Source organism: Strongylocentrotus purpuratus, unplaced genomic scaffold, assembly GCF_000002235.5.
Source record: "Strongylocentrotus purpuratus isolate Spur 01 unplaced genomic scaffold, Spur_5.0 spur5_scaffold_10, whole genome shotgun sequence".
Classification (NCBI taxonomy): Eukaryota; Metazoa; Echinodermata; class Echinoidea; order Camarodonta; family Strongylocentrotidae; genus Strongylocentrotus; species Strongylocentrotus purpuratus.
In genome coordinates, this window is record NW_022145595.1 from 23,110,149 (window position 1) to 23,137,936 (window position 27,788).

General features: G+C 38.2%; 1 protein-coding gene across 1 annotated transcript; it reads left to right on the plus strand.

Annotated features, from left to right (window-relative positions):
• Positions 1–18,918: 18,918 nt before the first annotated feature.
• Positions 18,919–27,509, plus strand: LOC105446596 (low-density lipoprotein receptor-related protein 4-like). The gene is made up of 6 exons (XM_030980121.1): positions 18,919–19,033; positions 20,492–20,510; positions 23,256–23,480; positions 23,911–24,088; positions 25,992–26,116; positions 27,062–27,509. The coding sequence occupies exons 1-6, from the start codon at positions 18,968–18,970 to the stop codon at positions 27,373–27,375; spliced, it is 927 nt and encodes a 308-aa protein (XP_030835981.1). The 5' UTR covers positions 18,919–18,967; the 3' UTR covers positions 27,376–27,509.
• The last annotated feature ends 279 nt before the right edge of the window (positions 27,510–27,788 follow it).

Below are 27,788 nucleotides of genomic sequence, written 5' to 3' on the forward strand. Positions count from 1 at the left end.
CCCCCTCTCTCTCTCTCTCTCTCTCTCTCTTTCTCTATCATTCTCTTTCTCTTTCTTTCTCTCTCTTTCTCCCTGTCACACACACACACACACACACTCTCTCTCTCGAGCTCTCTCCCTCTCTCTCCCTCCCTCTCTCTCTCGAGCTCTCTCTCTCTCTCTCTCTCCATTTCTCTCCATCTCTCTCTCACTCCCAGCTCTCTCACCCCAGCTCTCTCTCCCTCTTTCTTCCAATATCTGTCTCTCCCTTCCCCCCCCTCCCCCTCTCCCTTCACCTTCTCTCTCCATCTCTCTCTCGTCTTAGAACAGGAGAAGGAAGCAGTCACATAATGAGTTACGTATAACTATGCAATTTTTCATCATTTTATTATTATTTTATATAACAGCTCCCATTTTCGGAGCTTCCCAAGGCGCAGGGTTAAGTGGTTGACATTTAAAATCTATAATTATGTATATAATGATTGTCTCTTCTCCCTATACGAAAGTTGATTGCAATACTTCCCACTCATCCCTCTCCTCTGCAATTTGTGTAAACCCCTGCGCACGAAATCAATTTCAAATCTTTCAGGGCGTTGACAGGATTTGCACTGTGAAGATCTTAAAACTTAAAAGATCCTAAAAGGACAAACAAGTTGTAATCGTATTTAAAACACTTTCCGGAAATTATGGTGGCAAAATACTCATCATTTCCAAACTTACAGTTTGTTTTGTAATGCTGTTTTATAATGTTGTATCTGTGCATGTGCATGTAATTGCCTGCATCTTAGGGTAAATTTACTTTTCGTGAGGTTTTGATCTGCGTTTTACTGCTTTTTTGTATTCTTTTTATGATAACTTGTAAATATTGTGATTGTTTTTGATTGTTCAATAAAACACACAAAGAAAACAAAAATTACCTGCCCTAAGGTTCAAGACCAAAAAAAAAAAAAAAAAAAAAAAAAATCTTACAGTCATTTTTCTTTTTAAATGTGAATTTTGGAAGTGGTGGTATTTTATTCAACCCATTAAATTGTGTTGTGTACAAAAAAGAGGGCTTCAATTTTCACTTATAGAGAGAAAACCACAGAGTCTTTTGATCTTAAAAGACGTTCATAAACTCATATTGAACTTGATGCTACAGATTTTTTAATTTTTTAATTTTTTGGTAAAATAACCATTTCAGGTTTTCTTTATTTTTGTCTTCATAATAATATAAATATATTCACATTTTTAGCATTTGCCTCCATTTCTGGAGGGATAAACATGTTTTTCTAATATTTTCTTCTATTTTTAAACGATAACTTAATAGGTAAATAAAAATATGAAGAAGTCTCTTTTTAGTTGTTTTCTTTTTAAGTTATTTTCCAACACAACTTTTGTAAATAGTAAAAAGTGCATAATTCAAAATAATATCAACATCTTTTCCTTCTTTGAATTAAAATCAATACCAAACAATAAATGACATGGTCTGAAATTAAAATTAGACATGAAATATTTCTTTATAGTCCTAAAAGAACATGTGCATACAATCACCTGTTTGATTATAATAATAACATTTATTCATTGGCATTAACTTTCCATTTAAACAAATTATATGGTATTGCTGATGCTACAGATACATTTTTAGATCATTTTTTAGGGCTTGCAAAATCTAATATGGGCTTTTAATGTTATATTCCTCCTTTGGTTCTTGGTGTAATTACTGCCTATTGTGTCATCTCAATTTATGGTATAACTGACTACACTTTGCAATTGAATTAACCTAATTCCAAGCGCGAATTTTACCTTAATTGCTGTAAAGAAGTTTTTTCTTTGCTGGAAGTGTATTCCGTGAGGTTTCAAATTAATTTGACATCATGAGTGATAGTTTGTCGTGAGAAGATGTAATGATCGAATGGCGTAAGTACCCTTTCGCCAGTCGAGCGAAAAATGGGAGACGTAAAAAAAATGATCAGAGTGGTGAGAAACGGGGCGTGAAATTCCCGGGTGAAATTATGATGAGAATCCTCCTCTCTTACATCTTCCCCATAATCGTCGGCATTAATATTTTTTTCATTCCATCTGCCCCCTCCTCCCCCCCCCCCCAACTACATGATACAGGGCCCCCTCAATGACTGGACCCGCGCTACTGGATGTATTGTAATAAGGCTACCTAGTTCCGCCACTTAAAGCTTATCTGCCATAGTTTACAGGAGGGATTAGACCGCTCTGCAAGTTCACTGGACAGGTGGTTATCTAATTAACTCAGCTCTCAGTTAACATAAGAAAAAGAGGATCATGGGGGACTAGTAGTCACCGATTAGGCATTGTTTGTTATATAGAGGGCGCAAGTAGCTACCAGTAGTGCAGTGGGCCTTTAAATCTAACCCTTTTCTGCATTGCTGGAAAGTACTGATTTCATTTCTGAACGTTCATATATTGAGGCCAAATTCTCGCTTTTGATCGGAACAACGTTAACCAATATTTGCAGATTTCTATCGCTTTCTGTACACAATGAGTCTGCGTATCACCATCAACGGCCTATGATCATGGTCCAGTTCCATTTACGAAAACTGACCAAATTAGCGAAATATGAACCTCAGTCTTAGCGCAAATTTAACCTTATTGCTGTATTAAAAGCTATTCATAGGATATCCCTTACTTTCTCCTCACACTGTTAGTGCCATCAGCTTATTGCAAGTTATTACTGTTTACATAATCATCCCATTATACCGCCAACCTTTATTTGCTCAGAATATTAACACTCTGGCACAGCTCAGACAGAATTTTCTACGCTAACCGAATTTCTAACTTCAAACCAGGACAAAACACTCATGCTAACCCCAAGGGCGGATCCAGCCGGCGGCAGGGGAGGGGCCAAAGAGAGGGCCCAATTCGTGAGAAAATATTTAGCGGCGAAACAGCAAACCCGTGAATAAGGGGGGGGGGGGGGGGTGAGCACTTTTTTTCTTTTTTTTGCCCTCGAAAATTTGAAAATCGCACCCCTCCCCCTTGAACACCAGGGGAGGGGGCCCGTTTCCAAATAAAGGTAAAATTAACGTGTTTTTACCTGTTTTTTCCCCGGGGAGCCCCCCCGCCCCTAGATCCGCCACTGGCTAACCCTAACCCTGTATCTAAGATAAAATTCAATCACAAACGTAACCCTATAACCCTATATTATCTGTGACAAAGAAAACGAAATTGTCGAGTCAACTTGGGGAAACATAATCCTTGCCATACATCTTATTTCATTTCAAACATCATATCAAACTAAATCAAAAGTCAGGTTTGAATAAATAGAATTATCATGCACATTTAGAATCAAAATGTTAATATAATGTGATTGTAGCATCGTTCCATCTGCTTTTTTAAAATTTATCAGTATTTTGTTTACAAACTGATGTGAATCTAATCCAGCTAAAGGGGTATTCAATGCATTACATGAAAGATAGTCTTATCTCTCTCTGTTTTACGAATTCTCATGAGCATCTTTATGGACGTATATAGCGCCATCTACGAGCAGAAGAGCAGGCAATGATTGTTCAAAAGAATACGCAAATTACGTTTGTAATTGATATCGATGTTCTAAGAAAATACATTGAGTGCTCTAAAATCAGTTATTTTCTTAATTTTCAAAAATTAGTTTATACGAATACGGTTAAGTGCATCCTAAACTCATTTCCTGTACATTTGGAAATAGGGTTTATTATATCGTCAGTTTTCATTGTGATGTCACGAGTTCCGTCATGAGTAGCTCACTCCAGACTAAAGAACCAAGATTGGATAGATTAGTAAAGAAATAGGACGTAGAAAATATAAACAAAATGTAAACAAAAGAACAAAAATGTTTATTATTAAGATGGTTCTCATTTTAAAAAGAAAAACAAATGTAATAAAAACATAATACAGGCCATAATAATTGTTTTAGACCAACTCCCTCAGGCAGTGGCAATCCAAGTATTAAAAAATGGAGGGAAAAAAAATTAGTAGTTTTAACTTTTGTAAACTATGAGACTAAAATTAAAAATACTTATTTCTGTCAAAAAATTCAATGTATATTGAAAAACATAAAAAAGAGGGAAATAAAATATTCCAAACTACAAATTTTAGCTATTTAAATATATTTATACATGTATATATCGGAAATTGGGAAAAAACTACAACAAAGAACCAAAGATACCATATAATTTATATAATTTCCCTTTCAAAATGTTTACAAAGGCACACAAATCTTCAACAACAAAAACAATCTTTTTCGTTTTCACATTCATGTATTCAGGGAAATAAGCGGTCTTTTCTAAATTGTAAATCTTGTTTTGTTGACGAAACTGCGTTGTCATATTAATTTAAATCTGTTTTGCTCGCTTGCAATATTTAGGAACTGCGTTTATTCGGGAAAAAGATAATTATAAGCCCTTTTGTGACATTTTGCCCGTTCGCCAATGTCTACAACAATCGATCATTAAATTTCCATCTTAATAATAATAATAATAATATTTAATTTTTATATAGCGCTCAATACAAAATGTCTCTAAGCGCTTTACAAATGTACTATTATCTTCGTAAGAAAAAGCTCAAAACCTTCTCAAAAAACCATATAGCATATAATTGTCGAACAGCATCGTGAAAACTCAACAGAATCGAATAATTTGATCAAGTACCTCATTAAATTATTGTTAACGAGTGTACTTTTGGGGCTTGTCGTATATGGACTTGATGTCAAATTAATCATCAAAATTAAATTACATTAATCATTGGCATATTGGCATAATATCGCAGGGGGGGGGGGGGGGGGGGGGGGGGTGACATCTCATGCGGTAATGTAACCTGTACTTTCCAAAATGTTTCTCATTTATTCTATGCCCATGATAAACTTACACTTTCACTACAATAAAAATGTCCCTTTTTGCAGAGATATGTGAGAGATTAGTAAAGGACAAAAAACAAAACAGACAAAAAAGGCACTTCGTTATTAGTACAAATCTTAGTTTGTCATATATCTATAGCAAATAAGGTGTAGAAATTTGAAACGGATCAAATTGATGTGCGAATAATATGAGGTGACAGGCGCCTGAGCAGGCACGTAGCCATTGGGGGGGGGGGGGGGAGGCCCGGGGGGGGGGGGCACGTGCCCTCTAAAATTTCCATGATCGGTTGAACTTTTTAGACCCCTTTTTTTACCTCGATCGATTACATGTATGTGCCCCCCCCCCCAAACATCGAACTCTGGCTACGTGCCTGCACCTGAGTATTAGGTAACTGGTGGGGGGGGGGGCAGTCCCAAGCCACCCCCTCTGCCTGGTATACACCTTTATAGCCTATCTGCACTAGTTTGGCTAGGAGGGGTTAGACCTCCCTGCATGGTCACTGGCAGGTGGCTATCTCATCAAATCAGCTCCCAATTAACATAAGAACAAGGGAACCATGCGGATCAACATTGTTGGCTGTATAGAGGGCGCAAGTAGCTACAAGTCGGTCAGTCCCGCTTTAAAGGTTTAGATTGCTGAAGTTTAATTATCTGTGCCTAATTTTTGTTTACGTCAATGATTTCGGTGAAGGGCCTTTTAAATATTTTGAAAGTTTATTTTGATGCTCACATTATATGGTACAAAGTGGTGGGGGAAAAACTCGAACTATTAATTAGTTTTATAAACGGATGAAAGGAGACGTATATCGTTTTTCGTATATAGAGTGATGGAAAAGGTGCTAATTAAAAACCTTCCATCGCAATTAACAAAGAAATGATACCTTTGTAATCATGGGCGGTTGCTACGGGCCTACATCCACTTGACGAAAGTATTGACAGATATATTATCTGTATCTAAGCAAGTTTTGACAGAGTGGCGACCTTGTTATCCTGGTTAATCGCTTCTAATCGAGTGACATTGACTGAAGAGCTGATGACTTATTAATATCGTCATGCTTGATTTCCGTTGCGTTCGCCCTTAAATGGACGACCTGTTTGATTAATTGGTCTCGCTAGTTTCGATGATGAATGAGGTGACATTTTATCACAATTACGTGCTAAAATCGTTATCCTGTTGATTGTAGTAGATTTGGAAATTGTATTGCTGAAGGATAAGTGGTTAAATTGAAGTTAACAAAATGAGCTACAAAATGAGCTCGATCAGTGGCGTGGTATGAGTCCAGCCATCAAGGGATACTAGCATCGGGAAGGGGAGGGATCGGTCTGTGGATGTTATTTTCTTATTTGTATTAATGTGTGTGCAAGCTCACTTATCATGTACATGTTATACCCTTATAAGTTATAATAATGACTTATTTATTTTAAGTATACGTATATTTTTTTGGTCATTATTTGTATGTTTTTATCATTACACGTATTTCAAAATTCAGCCACTGTGGGCTGCGACCAAAAGATAATAAAACTTTCGATCCCATTCACTTACCAGCTGGATGGGTTCCGAATGAACGAGATAACCAATAACAGCTTTGATTTTAGCATGGTAAATGATCGACACTTTCGAATTTTAAACGGCAGTCCTTTAAAGCTCGGCTGTACTAGTTTGGCCAGTGAGGGATTAGATCTCCCTGCAAGTTCACTGACAGGTGCTAATCTCATAAAACCAGCTCATTAACATAAGAAAAAGGGACCATGGGGACCAACAGGCACCGATTAGGCATTGTTTGCTCTATAGATGGCGCAAGTATCTATAAGTTGTGCAGTGGGGCTTTAAACAAAAGAAGAAGAAGATGTAGAGAGAAGAAGAAGAAGAAGAAGAAGAAGAAGAAGAAGAAGAAGAAGAAGAAGAAGAAGAAAAAGAAGGAGAAGAAGAAGAAAAAGAAGGAGAAGGAGAAGAAGAAAAAGAAGGAGAAGACAAAGAAGGAGAATAAGGAATAGGAGGAGATAATTCTTCATATTGTCTTAAATATCCTGGAAATCATTGATTGTGGGAGTAGTGTGAACATGATATTTGTTAATCCCATTTTGCTACATCTTTTGACCTCGAACCTCTTTTGTGGTATTGAAGTGGAAATACAATGAATGAATAATGGCTGTGTAGGCGTTTAATTCCAATGTATTTCGTATATACAATGATTGTTTTATTGATATAGGCCCAGCAATATAGTTCTACTCTTCAATCTGAATTATCGCTCCATTGGGACTTTCAAAAGTTCCACCCCTAAATTTGAAATTGCTAAATTGCGCCATCAAATTGATTTTTAGAATTAAATTATTCATAATCAACGTCACCATATCTAAATTTGTCCAGTTTTCCTTATATGACAGGCCATTACAGGAAGATGTAGCTAGGAAAAGCGAAATTGGATGGAAATATAATTTTAAAATGAATTATAGATTGCTTCAGGATCGTGTTTTTCTTTGCAGTGGTCATTAATTTTGACTGATTAATTTGGAAATGGAATAACTTGCATCGAAATGTCAGGTCCTTGATGGATTAAAGGTCTTTTGATGAAATTAACAAAAAGAACAAAGGAAAATAAGGGAAGAGGGAGATTCATAACTCAATCAGGGAGATTGGAGGACGGTTGTTAGGACAGGGAGACGTATTCCGTTCATCTTCTCCTTAATATTTTCCCTCTCTCCCCCTTTCATACTCTATCCATAACCATGTGTTCGTTTTCTTACCTCTGTCCTTCACCCCCTCCCTCCTCGTCTCTTTTTCACCCTCTCTCTCTCTCTCTCTCTCTCTCTCTCTCTCTCTCTCTCTCTCTCCCTCCACGTTCCTCGCTCTTTCTAATTCTGTCTATCTCTCCCACCAACTCTTTACCTCCCTTCTCATCGGCATTCTTAAATTGCATTGCCCAACGACGCGAGCGTTATTAAGTAATCAAATTCCATTCCTAATGGGGAAAAGACTAGACATTATGTGAAACTAGATGACCATTGCCCATACAATTTGACAGGTCAGTAATTACATCTTTTTTAGAATTTAATATCATCAAAGATTTAAGACATGATCTAGGCAGATATCAGAAAAAGGTTTGAAATTGCATTTTTGGCAATGAACGATTCTTTTTAGCAATATACACTGTTGGTCATTAAGGTAGAATCAATTTTTTTAAAACCCAATTTATGGAATGATTTTCTCAATGATTTATGGTTCAAGGCATGGCCACACAGAGGATTTTTTTTCTGGTGGGGACCGGGGGGGAATGTAAGGAATTATTGATAATTGATTGCATTTTCTTATTTTCTTTTTTTATTTGTGGGGGCTGCCCGCTACCCTAGCCCCCACCCTGTGTCGATGTGCTATATTAGTGCCCTTTTGTGAGGCATTTATCCTCATTACTCTCATTACCCGGTCACACAATAGGGGACGCATGGGGGACGCAAGGCCCGCGCATTGAAAATTTGCAAATTTTCAATGCGCGGGCCGTACGTCCCCCTTGCGTCCCCGATGTGTGACCGGGCCTTTAGCAGTCACGCAAAACAAACACTCGCAAATCATTATTCAATAAAATCTGAGAATGTATACTATTCGCTAAATCTATTAGGAATAAATCATCGCAAAATTATTCTATAAATCGGGCTAAATCAAAATTATCCAACCTTTATGACCAACAGGGTAGATGAAATAATTTGCACTCCGAATGGGGTTGATAAATTGCTAAACATAAATTATGTATGGTCTTTAAATAAATTATGTCCCTTTTGCAGCCAAAATCAAATTCTTTAGAACTTTGCAGAAATTATGAATATGTCGTGTATGTCCTATCTGTGAAATTTAAACATGATCAGTGTCCTAGTTTACCTTCTAGTCTTCACCGTCAGACACTATTGAGTGACTGACTGACAGCTTTTTTCTTTGGTAATAACATACATAAAATGAGCTGTAACAGGTACATGAATATTTGTCTACATCAATAACCCACTACTTGTAATGACCAAAATTAAATTGATTGAATCTTTGTGCAGCACAAAACGTACGACCATTCGGTAAAAGGCTCTGAAAATCAGATTATTACTTAGGTGATTGCAATCACTTAAGTAGATTCGACATCGAATGGTCGTTATTTTTCAACTAAAAGCCATTTTCACGCCCTTTCGTTTTAAGGGAAGTTCAACATTTCTATTGTCTTTCAAATGCCGTTGGAATTTAACCTTTTCATTTTTTGGCCTGCAAATGGGACATAGTACCTTTAAGTGGACATAAACCCAGATAGTATTAAATCAAGGGTCCGGAATTTAAGCGAAATGTAAGACAAAATAATAGACCTACTGACAAATAATAAGTCTACATACAAATACACATAACATGCCCCGGCCGTTAAAAAAATTAGAAAATATATACACACATAAAATATAGCCTATGCCTTTTTATATATATGAAGTTCAAGTCTTGTATTTTTACCTCGTATTTGCCAACCTTTGCTCAATCCTTTACGTTGCTGTTTATCTGTATAATATTAATATATTTTGATTTAGCAATATACTCAAGAATGTTATAATATAGAGATGCGACAATATAGGCCTACGAGATAAGTAGATCATTGATTGTTGTTGTTTTTTGCTAAAATTTAGTGATGTAAATAGCATTTTTTTTGGTCATCCCATGCTCACTTTCTCCCACGCGGTTGGGTTTAAACAAGATTCTTGTCGAATTAATCACTTTTATCTCTGCCTAGCGGCCATTGTGAAAAGTTAGGGATCAACAACCTGTCGTTGGGAGCGCCCTGTCAAGAACTAATAATCGAACGTGCGCCCGAGCAAAAAGTAGCATGTAATAGAAGCGCTCGCGTGTAATAATGTGTGCATGTAATGTGGGCACGTCCGATCTACAGTCGCTCATATCGCACGCACGGATCATAGCATGTGTACCACTGACCTCTGTAGAGGTCAGTGATGTGTACAGCAACAACAATTCAGCCCAGGAAGTGGACTTGGATGGTGAGCGTTCGTTGATAACGCCATCTTCGGCGGCTTGAATCAATTGTAGTGAATATAATGAAGAACCGGTTAGATTCTGGACTACCGGAAACCTCGAATACATCGATTGGGCCTTTTCGTTTGTGTTGACGAGGAAGCGAATTGGCCGCAGTGAACCAGTCTTGTTTACTATTTTATAACTCTTTTGGTTTGTAGTCACTTCTTATGTTGTTCTTTGTTTATTATTCTATCATTTTTTCTATCTTTCGTCATGTTGTTTTTACGGTTTTCCTGCTATCATTTTCTCTTTTTGTTTTTCTTATGTTATTCTTTGTTTTTCCATCTTTCATCTTTTCTACAATCTTTTCATTGTCTATTCTTTATCATTTCTCTTTGCTGTCTTTCATTATGTTATTGTTTGTTTCTTCCTTCTATCATTTTCTCTTTCTTTCTTTCCTCATGTTATTCTTAATTGTTTCTTCCTTCTATCACCTTTTCTAATGTAATTCTTTGTTTTATTTTTCTATTGATTTCTTCTTATCTTTCCTTACGCTATCCTTTGTTTCTTGCTTCTATCGCCTTCTCGTTCTGTCTATCCTTGTGTTATTATTTGTTTCTTCTTTCTATAACCTTCTTTTCTTTTATGTTATTCTTTGTTTTTATCATTCTATCACTTTCTCTTCCTGTCTTTCCTTATATTATTCTTTGTTTCTTCCTTTTATTACCTTCTCTTATGTTATTCTTTGTTTTTATTATTCTATCACTTTCTCTTCCTGTCTTTCCTTATATTATTCTTTGTTTCTTCCTTTTATTACCTTCTCTTATGTTATTCTTTGTTTTTATCATTCTATCACTTTCTCTTCCTGTCTTTCCTTATATTATTCTATTGATTTCCTCTTCCTATCCTTCGTTATGCTATCCCTTTTCCCCTTTCTATTACCTTATCTTTTTGTCTCTCCCTATGTTATTCTTTGTTTCTTCCTTTTATAACCTTCTCTTGTGTTATTCTTTGTTTTTATCATTCTATAAATTTCTCTCTCTGTCTTTCCTTTCTAATTTACGCTGCGATATAGCAAGATGACGTCATTTTGACGACGCCGGGAGTACGAGTTTTCTGACGAACCTCAAATCGTGGATGAATGTGTTCTCAAATTTGGCCCGCCGACGTGAGACGACCCGACGCATGCGCAAACCGCCGAAATGACGTCACCTCTTTGACGTCGTCTATGTGGGCGTGACCAACAAAAACAAAACGCCCAAAATGACTCATCTCTGACCTCGTTTTATAACTTTGCATTATGTTTGTGTACACAATTAATTGCAACCTTCGATTGAGAAACGGTTGAGTGCAGTGGGATCTACATTGTGCAGTCTATCAAAAATGCTCGAAAGTCGTGATACACCCAACATTGAAAACCTAACAAACAATAAATCTGTTTTCAAAATGTGTTCAAAAAATAATGTAGATACACATTTACGTCTAGCAACGAACTATTATCTTCAGATGTCAAAGTTGTTGCTAGGTCGGACAAATATGGTCCAATGGTGATGTAAAATTCACGTTGGGGTTGGAGTTTGAAACTCCGAAACGTGACTCATTCCTTTCAATGCTGTGTGTATTTCCATTGTTTTTATCTGAAACTTGACTATTGCAGATTTATTTATCGTCATCGTCTTTTCCCTGTCTGCTCCTCTGTTATGCCCCACCCCCTTGTTGTCCCGATCACTCGGCTTTTCTCTTTTCAATTTCCCCTTCATCTTACCCTCCTTCCTGCTGTGTGTCTTTCTGTCTGTCAGTCTCTCTCTCTCTCTCTCTCTCTCCCCCCTCTCTCTCTCTCTCTCTCTCACACCCCCCCCCCCCTCTCTCTCTATTTTATGGTGGCTTTTTGTTTAGCGTTCATGTCCGTCACGCTGTATCGCTCTAAGCTGGCGCGCCAGTATTGTTACCCTCAGAGCCGCTGATTAGTAGAGTTTGGCCAACCCGGTTCAAGTGGGGCGCAATATGAATACTGAATATCATTACGAATAGTTGAGAAAAAAGGGAAACATGTCAATGCTCATTTCAACTAGCATTTACAGTGCACATCAGCTGAAATTTCGTAGAGATTTTTAACATGACAATGTTAACATGGTCATAATCCTCTTGCAATCCTCTCAAGTTACATTAAATATACTAAAAAGTATGTTGGTAGTCACAGGCAAATTATTTTCATTGGTAATTCCAGGGAGGAGAGATTGTCTCCCCTCCATGCTTTAGTAACTCCATAATTCAATACATGTAATTATGCGTGATGAGGCGTAGGGGCACTCTATTATGGTAACCCGACACATGCTCCGCCGACGATTGCTCCGCCGACATTTACTCCGCAAAACGCGACAATTGCTCCGCGACATTTGCTCCGCGACATTTGCTCCGACGTCAAATGCTCCGCCGACAGTTGCTCCGCCGACAGTTGCTCCGCCGACAGTTGCTCCGCCGACAATTGCTCCGCCGACAGATGCTCCGCCGACAATTGCTCCGCCGACAATTGCTCCGCCGACAATTGCTCCGCCGTCAATTGCTCCGCAAAACGCGACAATTGCTCCGCCGACATTTGCTCCGCCGACATTTGCTCCGCCTGAAGCGACACTTGCTCCGCCGACATTTGCTCCGCCGACAATTGCTCCGCCGACAATTGCTCCGCCTGAAGCGACGATTGCTCCGCCGACATTTGCTCCGCCTGAAGCGACAATTGCTCCGCCGACATTTGCTCCGCCGACAATTGCTCCGCCGACAATTGCTCCGCCTGAAGTGACAATTGCTCCGCCGACATTTGCTCCGCCGACATTTGCTCCACCGACATTTGCTCCGCCGACAATTGCTCCGCCGACAATTGCTCCGCCTGAAGCGACAATTGCTCCGCCGACATTTGCTCCGACGACATTTGCTCCGCCCAAAAAGTGTCCCATAAACTACAAATGCTACTAGTACTACGACAAATGCTTCGCCGACAATATTTTCTTTACACCTATTTTTTTCGTTTCTTTTTTTTCTTCTTCATTTTCTGAATGCATTTCTTGAAATAATGTAGATGAAATGAAATGAATGAATGTTGATGAAGTGGGAGGAAAAAGGAGTTACCTAAAATTCATTTCGAATATACTGAAATAACTTTCCATCTATCACTGTACGTCCTATATAATGTATACTAAACACTCATTACATGTCGTGGGAAGTTTTTAAAAAAAGTAGAGCAGCAAGCCACATTCCCCAATACGCGCATACCTCCTAGTTAATTTCAAGTAGCTCATCAATATGTAATACCTGAAATTACCTCGATCAATGCATCTTACTAGGTAAAGCATTATACAATGTAATAGGTCATCATGGAAGTTTAGAAAATAAGTAAGGGGGATTTACCAAGTGTTGATCTTTTTAAGAGTTTTATAAAGAAACAAAAAGATATTGAATATTTCTCAGCGAAAAAAAGGAACAAGCTTGTTTCGCATTTTAAGAAATGGCGATTTGACTTAATATGATACTCATGTTGATTTAACTTTTATTCCTGTGCCCCATTACTCCCCTTTATGCACTGGAGTTCAAACTATGATTTATATGTGTACAGTGTATTTTTTTTTACTATAATGTTTTTTTTGTATAACTTTCTTGTCCTTTCATTATTGTTAGTTGTTCTTATACATATTGGTTTTTTTGTTTGTCTAATTATTACCAATGACTTGTAAATATGTAATTTTTATATGATTGAAAATTTAATAGACACACAAATATAAAAAAAAAGTTTAGAAAATAAGGGCATATAAGGGCAATAAGGGCTTATATACGTAAGGAAGAGAACCCATTCAGACGGGAAAATGAGATGGCAGCCTTTCTGCTTATTCACATTTATACAAATCATTTTGTTGCAGTTTGATGTTAGTTCTTCATGATAAGCCAATTGCTCTTCTTCCGGTGGCTTCGTGAGTCCCTTAAATTATTTAGTGAAAACAAAGTACTCGAATGAAACGGAGTGTTTTGCACACTAACATATATATATTATATATATTAAAGCTACATACACTTAACTAAAGGAATGAAACCTTTAGAAAATGGACTGGATATAATTGAAAATATTATTCTAAACAAGAATGTACTACATGATTGTATTACTTTTACGTTTCAATTTTTAACGAGAGAAATATAACTCGAGAGGGGGAGCAGAGAAGAAGTGATGGAAATGAAAGAAGACTAATAGCATGAGAGGAAAGAAAAGAGCAAAGAAGACAAGAAAACGGTGTAAACAGGAAAAGAGGAGCATGGGAGAGAGAGAAAGAGAGAGAGAGAGAGATAGCCTTGAGCTTTGGATCAGCTAATGAGTAATACATGAAACAGATTTTGAGCGGAGTAATTATCTTTCGCCGGAGAACTTGCGTAAGGAGCTATAATTTTATTTTTTATTTTTTTAAATCAAACATTATGGGAAATAGCAAAAAACGGTTGTCTTTTTTGCTCTTTTCTTTCCTCTCATGTTATTAGTCTTCTTTCATTGAGGTAATTTCAGGTCTTACATATTGATGAGCTGTTTGAAATTAACTAGGAGGTATGCGCGTATTGGGGAATGTGGCTTGCTGCTCTACTTTAAAAAAAAAAACTTCCCATGACATGTAATGAGTGTTTAGTGTACATTATGTGGGACGTACAGTGATAGATGGAAAGTTATTTCAGTATATTCGAAATGACTTTTAGGCAACTGCTTTTTCCTCCCACATTATCAACATTCATTCATTTCATTTCATTTACATAATGTCATGAAATGCATTAAAAAAATGAAGAAAAAAAGAAAGAAACAAAAACAACCCGTGAAAAAAAATTATTGTAGGCGAAGCATTTGTCGTAGTACTAGTAGCATTTGTATTTAATGGGACACTTTTTGGGCGGAGCAAATGTCGTCGGAGCAAATGTCACCGGAGCAAGTGTCGCTTCATGCGGAGCAAATGTCGTCGGAGCAATTGTCGGCGGAGCAAATGTCACCGGAGCAATTGTCGCTTCAGGCGGAGCAATTGTCGACGGAGCAATTGTCGGCGGAGCAATTGTCGGCGGAGCAAATGTCGTCGGAGCAATTGTCGGCGGAGCATATGTCACCGGAGCAATTGTCGCTTCATGCGGAGCAATTGTCGGCGGAGCAATTGACGGCGGAGCAAATGTCGGCGGAGCAAATGTCGGCGGAGCAAGTGTCGCTTCATGCGGAGCAATTGTCGGCGGAGCAATTGACGGCGGAGCAAATGTCGGCGGAGCAAATGTCGGCGGAGCAAATGTCGGCGGAGCAAGTGTCGCTTCAGGCGGAGCAAATGTCGGCGGAGCAAATGTCGGCGGAGCAATTGTCGCGTTTTGCGGAGCAATTGACGGCGGAGCAATTGTCGGCGGAGCAATTGTCGGAGGAGCAATTGTCGGCGGAGCATCTGTCGGCGGAGCAATTGTCGGCGGAGCAACTGTCGGCGGAGCAACTGTCGGCGGAGCACTTGTCGGCGGAGCATTTGACGTCGGAGCGAATGTCGCGGAGCAAATGTCGCGGAGCAATTATCGCGTTTTGCGGAGTAAATGTCGGCGGAGCAATCGTCGGCGGAGCATGTGTCATGGAACCCTCTATTATATTTGCAAAACAGGTGGGTTCGCTCGTGACTAAGGACTAAATTAAGCTATTATCACGCAAAACAGTCCATGTCAAAGTTTGAATTGTTTCACCAGAAATTAAAGTTGATTTGTGTCATTCAACAACTGACTGAAAAAGGACAGACCTCGGACATTCATGAACTTACTTGACCTCAAGTGGAAATGCATACAGTCGAAAAGTATAGTCTATAATTAAGTATGGTTGACTGTAATGCAGTGGGGTCTAAAATATCTACGGCCAGAAGCATAGAGCCGCAGCACCATTCCCACGGCCAAATACTGTAGCAATCAAATATGTGATGTCAGACCACAATTATACAAACACCCCACAATTTCAGCAATGTGAGTTTCATTCTGCATGTAAACAAGTAAGAAAATCAGCTTCCTGCCCGAAAAACATAGCTACAGGAGTCATCATACCAAAAAATCCCCCCCCCCCACCCAAACCAGAAAACATAGCAGGATGTAAGGAGGTATTAATTTGGTGACATGTGCCTATAATAGATCTATTACTTCAACAACAACGACTACACAGACACACAGATCATAACATATTACACAGTCAAACAATTCTCAAGATAAAGGGCACATTCAAATCGGGATAAAAAGCATACGACAAAAAAAGACACGCAGTGATTTCAGGCAATGATTGATGCGGGTGAAGATTTGAGCAAAAGAAGTAGGAATGTGTGGCTATTCAACCACCCATCCTCAACAAGAAACACCAGGGACATGTTGCATAAAACTTATTATAAACCTCTCTTTACTATGTTGAAAAAATCTAGTCATTATGATTGGTCGAAATTGTAGTCGTGATTTTAGCCATGCCCACTTAACGGTCATGAGAAAGATGCCCATTGTCAGTGGGTGGGTGGGTGGGATCCTGCATTAAACCTGTCTCAAGTTAGATGAAAGTCTCTCTTGGTACAGATTATCAAGTAGTGGCAAATATATCCCTAGTATACGTTGAACTATTTTCCTGGGTTTATTGAGTTTCTTCTGATCAAGTTTTGTTGCATTAGCAAAGTATCACACTATGTTGTACGTCAGAACACTCTGGATTAGGGACTTGTAGAAGAGGATAATAATTGTCTACCCTTAGCTTTCCTAAGGTCCTACAAAATATAGCCTCTGATTTGCCTTCTTTTGAGTTAGTTGAACATTTTTTGACCAGTCTAGTGAATTGCTTATGGTCGTACCCAGATACTTATATTCTTGTACTTGCTCTACATCTTCCCCATGAACGGAAATTGATCTGTGTTCAATAGCATTTCGTCGGTAATCTATTATCAGCTCCTTTGTTTTGGATATATTTAGTTTAAGGAAGTGATCATCACACCATTTAATAAAGTTATCTATCGTCGTAGTATGATTCGGTATCGTCAGATGCAATGTAACCGGTAATGACTGTGTCATCTGCATATTTTATGATGCTACACGCACTTGAGGAACATCGACAATCACTGGTGTACAGAGAGAAAAGTACAGGAGAAAGGACGCATCCTTGAGGTGCTCCTGTGTTCAGAATTCTCATACTAGATTGAACATTACCCATCATCACTTTCTGTGGTCGATTGCAAAGGAAGTCCTGGATCAATAAAATAACCTGGGTTGGGACGTTAAATGGTACCAATTTCTTCGTTAATACATGAGTTGCAATAGTATTAAACGCACTGGAGAAGTCTGCGAATGTAGATCTAACATACGTTTTACTTTTATCCAGGTGAGAGTACATCTTGTGTAAGTATGTCAAAATGCATCATCTACCCCCCCCCTCTTACACTTATACGCAAACTGCATAGGGTCCATGTGCGAAGATGAGAATTTAAGAAGATACTTCAGCATCACCTTTGCAAAGCACTTCATCACATTACAGGTAAGCGAAATAGGTCGGAAATCGTTTGGCTCAGTAGCTTTCTTTACTTTTGGGATGGGTTTGATTAAGGACATTTTCCATTTCCGAGGAATAGTTCCTTGTTCCAACAAGCATTGGAAAATTTTGGTCAAGATACCTGCTAATTGATTTTTTCACAATTTAAGAACTTTTAAGAACCGGGGGCCTTGTTAGAACGGACTGATCCAAGTACCACCCTCACTTCATGTTCGGTGAGGTTAACCCTATTCTCAGAACCTGTCTCTCTAAGACTACTGGCAATAATATCATTCTCAACTGTAAAGTCCTTATCAAATCTGCAGTAAAAGTTATTCAGTTCTTCTACAAAAGTTTGTGTGACCTCAAAATCCACGGTTGGAGATTTCTGTATACCAGTATACCCGGTATTCATGTTCATTGTTTTCCACGCTGCGGCTGGGTTATTTCCAAGTTTCTTTCTAGCTTTTCTTTGTATGAGTGTTTACATTCACCAATCCGTCTTTTTATTGCTTTTTGTAGCTCTTTTACTCGTGTTTTATTATATACCATCTGTCAGTGCAGCTTTATTTTCTTTCAAAAGGTCCCTAAAGTCTTTAGTTACCCAAGGCTTGTTGTTTGGGAAGACCTTAAATGTCTTACGAGGTTGAAAAAAAAGTTATAACTCCGCGCTATAATCCTAGTTTGCAGGCACAAGCCCTGGTCAGTCGTAAATGAGAGTCTGCACTATAAGACTACCATAGGTCATGTACTATAGCTGCTCTTGACACAACCAGTAGGTAGCTGGGCTAGGCTTCTCTCAAGGTACAATGATTTTTTGATAAAGTGTCAAATTAAGATCTTGCAGACATACTTGATTTGATAAACAGGAAAGTCCATTTTCGACCTCTTTTGAAAGAGCAAGAGCAATTAAAATTAAAATGAATCAATCCATGTAGCCTTGGATATGACGCAGTTATCATTTCTCTCTATCTATTTACGTGGGGGTGTTGCTGTCAACATGTTATCCAACTATTATGAACAAATCACCAATGCTCGAAGGCCGATATTGATGTAATGAGGTGCCTGAAAAATGTCACAATATTTGCTCAAGGCCTTACTCATTTGCGAAGATATCTTCTGTAAATGTAAAAATCCGTTTGTGGCTTTCATTGTAGATATATTTCATCACCAAGGTTCTTTAAGACTTGCATAATAACAATTCAATTGATCTTTTGTCATGTTTTGAGGGGAGGTATTTGTTTTAATTTCCTTTCCTCTTAATGCGGTTGTATGTTTTTTAACAAACCAAACAAAAGTGGGCGAGAAAACGAAATCTTTTGAAACCTTAATTCAAATTGATGGAGCGATTCAATAGCGACGCAACTCATGGTTAGATTTCACTAACCATGCTAACAGTTTATTTGCATTTTCAACAACTTCATGAATACAACATTGTTATGCTAACCTCGGCTATGATAATAAACCATATTATATTGATAGGTTGTCCCATATTTTGTTTCAATTTCATCCATCTAAACGGTTGCTATGAATGGCTCAAAACGAAATGTGACTCACGATCGCTCACCTTATATAAGAGCTCAATAAAAGCTTCCAGTCACCATTCTTGATTTTGCGACAGGACACACCTATCAACAAAATGAAAGGGGGAATTGTTATTATCTTGGCTTCCGTCGTCGCCCTTATAGGCCTAGCAAGCAGTCAGGTATGTGTATACATTTTTTCTCTTCATTCTTGGTGTTTCATAACAATTAAAATCAACAAGGACGTCGGCCCTTGGCTTTTGCATACCCTGATTTTCAGTACATTTCAATATTTACTTTTTCTTTCCTTAAAGGTACTATGTCCCTTTTGCAGCCAACCTCAAATTCTGTAGAACTTTGCAGGAATTATGAATATGTCATTTATATGTCCTATCTGTGAAATTTAAACGTTAGCAGTGTCCTCATATTCAAAGTATGCAAGGAAACCCGTTTACTTGCTAGACTTCACTGTCAGACACTATTGAGTGACTGACTGGCTTTTTTCCTTCTTTGGTAATAACATACATGAAAAGAGTTGTAAAGGGTACATGAGCATTTGTCTACATCAATAACCCACTTCTTGTGATGGCCAAGATTAAACTGATTGAATCTTTGCGCAGCATAAAACGTATGACCATTCGGTACAATAATTGTCTGAAAATCAAGACTATTACTTTTGGGCTCTATAGCCCTAAAGTCGATTTGACAACTAATAAACGTTATTTCCCAATTGAAGACATTTTCAAGCCCCACCTTTTTTAGGGAAGTTCTAAATTAGTATTATCTTTCAAATGCAGTTGGAATTTAACTTTTTCATTTTTTTGGCCTGCAAATGGGACATAGTACATTTAAGTTAGTTAGTAGTATTCTTTATATTTTTTAAATAAATATATATTCACTGAGAAGAGTTTGTTTGTCGTTGATTTGCTCCTGATGAAAACGCATCTACCCTAAACTAAAGTTGCTTTGGATAAATGTAAGAATCAGAGAAATTTGAAGGGAAAAAACAAGATCAAGAAGAAGACAGTTTTTGATCATTAGGGTTTTGCACTGAGTCAATTAAACGCTCATCTGTAACGTTATGACCTTTTTTCCATGCTTTTGGAGCCATCTTCTATTTTCTTCGAACTGAAACTTCTATGCATTTCCATTTTCATGGCACTACTGCATGTCGCTGGTGAATAACCAGACCTTTTCGTATGGTACGTGTGTAAAAACACATGTCCCATAATGACATCCTTTCTAAAGTTGAGCTATCAGTATTAGTTTATCGTTGACAAGTTTGGCAGACATGAGCGCTGTACTAGGACCCACTATTGTTCTTATTTCAGTATATTTATGTATTTTCTTCCGAAAAGGGGAAAGGAATAAAAGGAAAAGTTTCGAATTCAAAGTCCGTAACAAGTGGAAGTGGTGCTCAAAAGATACGTCACAGAGTTGCAAATTTGTTTTTGATCAGATGCAACTTTCTTATCTTTTATCTAAACCTTCCTAATTTTCTCACATATCTGACACAATGTGTTTTGTGCTTACATTGTATGGAACGACATTAAAAAGTGAATTTTAACTTGTATTTACCTTTTGTGTTATAAGTTAACACATCATAACATTTAACTTACACATATCGGTCCAATTTTCAGGTGAACTCCCAGAACACTGGTAAGTCACTTTTTCGTTTTGTTTATATTTCTTCCTTCCTGCTACATTGTTTTCCAATGTTTTCTTCTGATTCCTCTTTCACACACATGTTTCAATACAGAATCTTTTTACCTTTTTCGCAAAATAAGAGTGCCCTTTAATATTTGATTGTTTTGTTTCTTTGTTTGTTTTACCTGACTGCTAAGAAACCAAGTGTATGCTTGTAAGTAATATCTGACAGGACTATGCCAGCTTTAAATTCAGTCAATAAGAGTTGCCGAAGTATTGGTGGGTCTATAAATAAGTGACAAGAAAGAGGCAGAGAGATATGTCTCTAAAATCATGTGCAGGAATATTAGCATCACTCGTTAACAGATTATAGTTGAAATCTCCCATAGTGATACACTTTTTGTTTTGAAAGGAGTGATAGTGTCATAAATTATTCAAAGTGTCCAGAAAATCAGCATGATTGCTCCGAGGTGGCTTATAAACAACTCTCAAGATAGTTTTTCTTTTTTTGCGATCAGCAATTTCAATAAACAAAGTTTCTGCAATTTCATTCATCAGTTTCATGTCTTCGATTGTAACATAATTATTCAAATTGACTTGGCACAAAGAATGCTATTGCACCACCACCTGTTATATTTTCACGATTATTTGTAAGTATATCATATCCAGGAAGAGAAAACAGTGTATTATATTAGATAGCTTAGACAGATACCGATATGTGATTGGTCCAGAGCTCGTCACGTGATATCTATTGCGAGGATCCAAATTGTTATATTTTTCCTAGTTGGTTATATTTTCCTGGTTGGTTATATTTTACCAGCTGGTGAAAAAAAAATTTCATGAATTTTGTTTTCCCTTGAAAATTATTTTTTCCACATTTTCTTTTTTTCCCAAAAAATGCTTTTTCGGGTAAAATTATTTATTTTTTTTATTTTTTTTTTTTCTTCCCAAAAAATGCTTTTTTGGGTAAGAATTTTTTTTTTTTCGATTTTTTTTTTCTTTTTTCCCCCAATTTTTTTATATATTTTTTTTTTTTTGTAAGATTTTTTTTTTCTTGAACTATCTCGACAGATTATTTTTCCGTAATTTTGATTTTGATTTAGATTTTCTCTCGTGACCATATTCGACATCTCTCTCCCCCCCCCCATCCTTGTGGATGAAATTAAGAGAATGATAAGTTTGTGAGGATCGGTACCAGTTTTCGTCCACTTTTCTTCTTCTTCTTCTTCTTCTTCATCTCCTTTTTCTTCTTCTTCTTCTTCTTCTTCTTCTTCTTCTTCTTCTTCTTCTTCTTCTACTACCTTTTTATTCTCCTATTCTTCCTTTTTATTCTTCTATTCTTCTTCTCTTCTTGTTTCTTCTTCTTCATTTCCTCCTCTTCTTCTCCTCCTACTTCTTCCTCTGTCATTTGTAGATTACGATGTTTATCATTTTATTTGTGTACCTGTAAATTGACCTTAAAATCATGTTATCATGCAGTCCTTTCAACACTGTTAATCTTCACAATGACAGTGTATCTTTCTTTTTAGAAAATGAAATTGTGTGTAAGAAGAAAACTGCAACAATTAACTGCGGGGAGCGACTAATCAACATCCTGCTATTTCTATGTAATTTCTATAATAAAATCCAAATTCATTAATTTCATCACCCTCTGCTTTTCGCTCATATCATCTGCACAACGACTATGGCTCCAGTGTGTCACAATCACTATGCGACCATGCAGGGGCGTACGCAGGGGGGGGGGGGGGGGGGGGGGGGGGGGGGGGGGGGGGTTGGGGGTTCAAACCCCCCCCTTTGGTATTTTTATGTGTGTAAACCCCCCTAAAAAAACCTAAACCCCCCCCCCCCCCTTGGATTTTTTTTTTTTTTATTTTTTTTTTATTAATTTAAAAAAAAAAAAAAAAAAAAAATATGCCCACGGCTAACCTAAAAAAGGTGACCTTACCCCCCCCCCCCCCAACGAAGAAACATGTCAAATTTTCAAATTTCGAGACCAAAAAAAACAAAAAAACTGTCCGCTTACCCTCCCCCCCCCCCCCCCCCCCCCCCCCCCCGACTGAGCGACTTTTCGGCCGGCGCGATTTCAAATTTTTCGGGAGCAAAATATTTTGGGCCCGATTTTAAAACCCCCCCCCCCCCCCCCCTTGAAAAAATCCTGCGTACGCCCCTGCGACCATGGATTGTGGCCCGAACAATGTCGTCATCGAAAGCGCTTTCTACGGGCGGAAGAGCAACAGCATATGTGCAAGCAGCCGAGCCAACACGGCCAGCACGTGTTTCGTAGATGTGACGGATATCTATGGTGGCCCTGAAGTGACATCGCGAATAGACTAAATCGCGAAAAATTAGCGATAAAATTGACGATATCGTGAATTTTATCGCCAATTTTTCGCGATTTAGTCTATTCGCGATGTCCCTTCAAGGCCACCATATAGGGCAGGCACCAAAGAAAACACACAACCAACATGGCCAACGCGCTCAGCGTTGCTGGAGAGTGACTCCTTTAAAACATGGAATGCTTTCATGATAATGATATCAGTTAACAGACATACCAGATATGCTCTGATAGATGAAAAGCCTAACATCATCATGACCATATATATGATAATTGCCTTGCAATGGAACGCGTGTTTTTATACATTATAACATGTATAACTTTACTAGTTTATGATCTATCTGAGTTGTGTTTCCACACCCAAGAAATTAGATCTCGTTAACGTTACCAAACCTCACCTTATTTTATCCCATTTATTTTAGAATTGATCTTTGTGACCGATGTAGACAGCGAGAACAAGATTTATGTTGCAAATCTACGAGATGACCTAGTCTTCACTTCTATACCATCCACTAAAGAACCACGTTATATTACATATGACTCCGTGGAGGAGAAGATCTACTGGACTGACAAGGATACAAAACGAGTTTATCGTGCTGATGTGGATGGTGGAAACAGGGAGGTGGTCACTTCTCAAAGCGGTGATGGTATGATGTATTCACTTAGTCGTATAAATATGAATCTTGAGATACGATTGTATGCATTTTGCGAGGAATGATTGAGATTAGAATCTGATATTGTTTGTATTTACAATCCAAACATAATTGTACTCATGTGGCTAAATTATTATTATTACATAAATCATGTTGTAAATGAAGGCAATGGTCTGGCAGATTTGTCATATAAGAGATGCAAGGCTGCACACCTCATGTAAAAATAAAGTTTATACATTATGTTTATATACCATCAAGTTGAGGGTTGTTGACATCTCCATTGAATGGAATCAGAAAATAATGTTGTTGAAAGACCTCCTTACTAATCATGGGGTAAATATATATGAACTCCTTATTTCGTTTCTTAAGATGTCCGAACACCCTCGTTCCGAGAAAGTTTGCATTTTTTAAAATTAAATCACAGAACTACGAGGAATTGCTATTGCAGAGAGATCTCGCACCCTCTACACCGCGAATAAAAGTCCGAAGAAAATTACATCGGTATCGATTGTACCAGGAAGCTCGTTTCCTAGGGCTGAGACGGACTTTACATCCGAGTTATCTGAAGAGCTATATTCCTTAGAAGTGGATGAAGAGAAAGGGTGAGTCTGGCATGGTTTAACCAGGATATATACAATGATGTCCATTTTGTTTAATAATGGAGGTATATCATGCAGTGGCGTACGCAGGATTTTTTCAAGGGGGGGGGGGGTTTCAAATCGGCCCAAAATTTCGCAACGACTCAACCAGCCGCTCAATAAGCGAGGGGGGGGGGGGGGGGGGGGGGGGGTAAGCGTACACTTTTTTTTAAATTTAGAGTCCCCAAAAATCGCAACGACTCAGCCAGTCGCTGAATAAGCGGAGGGGGGGGGGGGAGGGGGGGGGGGTAAGCGTACATTTTTTTTTTTTTTTGGTCTCGAAATTTGAAAATTTGACATTTTGTCCAGTTGGGGGGGGGGGGGGGGGGTTTTCCAAAATAACATGCATAAAATATACACATAAAAAAAACTCGAGGGGGGGGGGGGGGGGGGGGGGTTTAACCCCCAAACCACCCCCCTGCGTACGCGCCTGATATCATGTCACTTAAGCCGTCCCTTGCCAATCCCTGCACGGGATATCACTGTACACGATAATCCCCCAACGTTTGATTTGCCAGAAGACAATAACCATTTGTTTATTTTTTTTAATTTTTTATAGGAAGGTAGAATGTCCTAAATATGTTTTAAGCCCTTTTTATACTTAATTAGCAGTTTTCCTCTGATTTTACCACGTGGAATGTTGATATCTGTGGGCGATCTTGGTTACTTACCCCTCATGTGACAAACAGGTGTACTTTTTTTCTACACATAATGTACCTTATAATGTGTAGTCTCTCATTCAAATGGCATGCATGTATCGTTTGAAAGGAGGGCAGATGAAAAGCTGTTTCCAAGCCCGTAGTTAATTTTTGAGGGTCGACATGTAATATCACAAGGGCATGAGGGGAAAATAAAGGGGGTTCTTACCATTGCTTGACGGAACAGAAGTAAGCAGATCTTGCTTTAAAGGGATTGGGTAACTTAGTCTCAGATTCTGAAACAAAATCCTGGATTTAGCTCATGCTGCAATGATAATTATAAACCTTTAGGTCAGTCGGAAACCCCTTGGCTTTTACAAGCCGATCGCCTGTCTGATTATCAAGATATTTATGATTGGAAATCGAAATTAAATTTTGCGTTTTCCTAACGGTTTTTATAATACAACAGTCTATTGGGGGAAACGAGTATGGTAAAAACCGGTCACTCAAAGATTTTTACTTTTTTGAGGCCATTCTTGATCATTTTGAAGCGCAATTTTGTTATGGCTTCAATATTACACCATATCACAGACACTGATAACACGTAGAGCCATGCATCTCAGATTTAAAACGGGGTAAATATCGTTTCATTTTCCCTGAATAATTTCCGTTCGTTCGCAAAACAACCTCGCCTAAAACCCAAGGTTAATGAATAATTACAACAGGAACATCAATAAATTAGAAGGTGGTATACTTGTATATACAGACAACTATTCCAGAAGGCATCAGAGCTGTCAGCTATTAACGTCTCTCTATTTTGGCTCGCTCGTACATACATTTTTACCTAGCGTATTACCAGCAATTGTGTCCAGAAAGAAAACAATATAATTTTTTATACATCTCTGTTCTATGATATAAAACAGCATACAAAATGATAATGCATTCATAACGGGGGGGGGGGGGTATAAAACTCAATCGTTTTCGACAGGTTTTCGTAGGAGCCCCTTTTCCGAAGGTGTGCCCTTTTTGGCAACCCCTCCCCCCACTTTGAAAAGATGTTCTGCCGTTCCTGATGTCCACAATGCCGAAGAAATATACGCACAACGAAATAGTGATAAAATATTTGGTTCACCCCAAATTATTAAAAAAAAAAATCTAATATAACGTTTCATACTTTCCTTTTTTTTCTGGTGTTGAAATTGATTATTACGGCACGCTTGATTTTTCAGATTCTTGTATTGGTCACTGAAATACAAAATCCAGCGCAAACGACTCGATGGATCTGGAGGCACGGAGACTATATACAGGAACAATGATCTATCCGAAATCACTGGATTGAGCATTGATCTCACCCGTACGTATTTCATATTTAGAAGGGTTTAGTAACATGACATGTCATTTCAGATAGACAGTTTATCTACATGGCTCCTCTCCACCCATGTGTTAATGGGTACCTGGTATGATGCAAACGTCATTGTGGTTGGATTAGCATGTCGGCGACTAATTTTAATAATTTTGTATAATACAATACAATAATTATGTGAGCGCCAAGCATGAAAGTGATAATAGTTGTTGTGGGTTCTTGTATGGCGCTCACGTATGTCACACTTAACGACCCTGGTACTCCACTGATATTACCCTGGCATTGACATCATCCATGTACGTATTTCTTATTTAGAAGGGTCATTGACATCAGCCGTGTACGTGGAAAGATTCTTCATGGCCTTTGGAATGCTAACTCATGGATTTATCAAGAAAAGAAAATAATGTTGTATTTGTATTACAATATAATGATATTCCCTTCTTTCTATAATGAAAACATAATTGTGGTGATGACTTGATATGATCAGATAACAGACATTCTAATGATCCCTCATATTACCTTCTTAAAAAAAGGCGTTAAATCAACGTTTTGATTAGTCGCAGAGAGACAGTGTTGGCAGTGGCAGATTTAACAATTTAAATATTAAGAAATATACATGTTTCCATGTCCTTCTTAATGTTGACTTAACAGTATAATTGTATATCATGGGCTATAAACAAGGAGAAAACGATAAATTGTATGAAAAATGAGTTCAAAATTAATTGAAATGACCATTGTATAATACACCACGTATATCACACACAAAAAGTCATGTACTATCTTCAAGTTTTACATAATCTTGTCTTGTCTTCTCAGACTTAGATTGTAAATCCATCTTGGTTGTTGTGAGGGTTTAGTCATGAAATTTCATTTAATCAAAGGCTAAATTCATAAGATTAACTACTTTGCATTTGCATATTTTCTTTGTTGTGGCAGGAGATCCACGACGCATATTTTTCTGTGACTTTGGTAAGAAACGATCTTACTACAAGGACGTAAACCAATCTCCCTCAACGGCTCAGGATCTCACAAACTACATGAATGACCCTGACATCAGTGGCGAAAAAGAGCGAGAAAAACTGATTGATATAAGCTACTTCGATGGCACCCTCTACTGGACGAAGGAAGACGATCCCAATGGCATCGCTGTAATGACTAATTACGATCAAAGCAGCCGATCATTCGACATCAAAGAAACCAGTGAGATTAACAAGCCCTATCAATTGCTCATCATTAACGTAAATCCATGATCAATATTTGAGAGCCCGGGGTGTATTATTTATTTGATTCAATGTTATAAACATTGTCATATCAGATATGACTGGTAAACCACCGCCAACAAAAAACAGCCGCGTTTTGGGGGGTAATTGTCCTTGGGGGGTAATTGTCCGCGGGGGGTAATTCTCCGGGGGTAATTTTCCGGGGGGTAATCGTCCTACGGGGGGAGTTTTCCGGGGGGTAATTTTCCGGGGGGTGATTGCCCAGGGGGTGATTGTCCTGATACGATATAGCACATCGACATGGTTTTGATCCAGGGGCCTCACAGTTACGAGGCCATTGCTTTGTAACTGAACCATGACTGTTCGCAGCGGGGCAATTTTTTGTTGCTCACTAGCCTCCCCCACCCCTTCCCCTCCCCTTCTTAATTCCCCAACGTATCCAA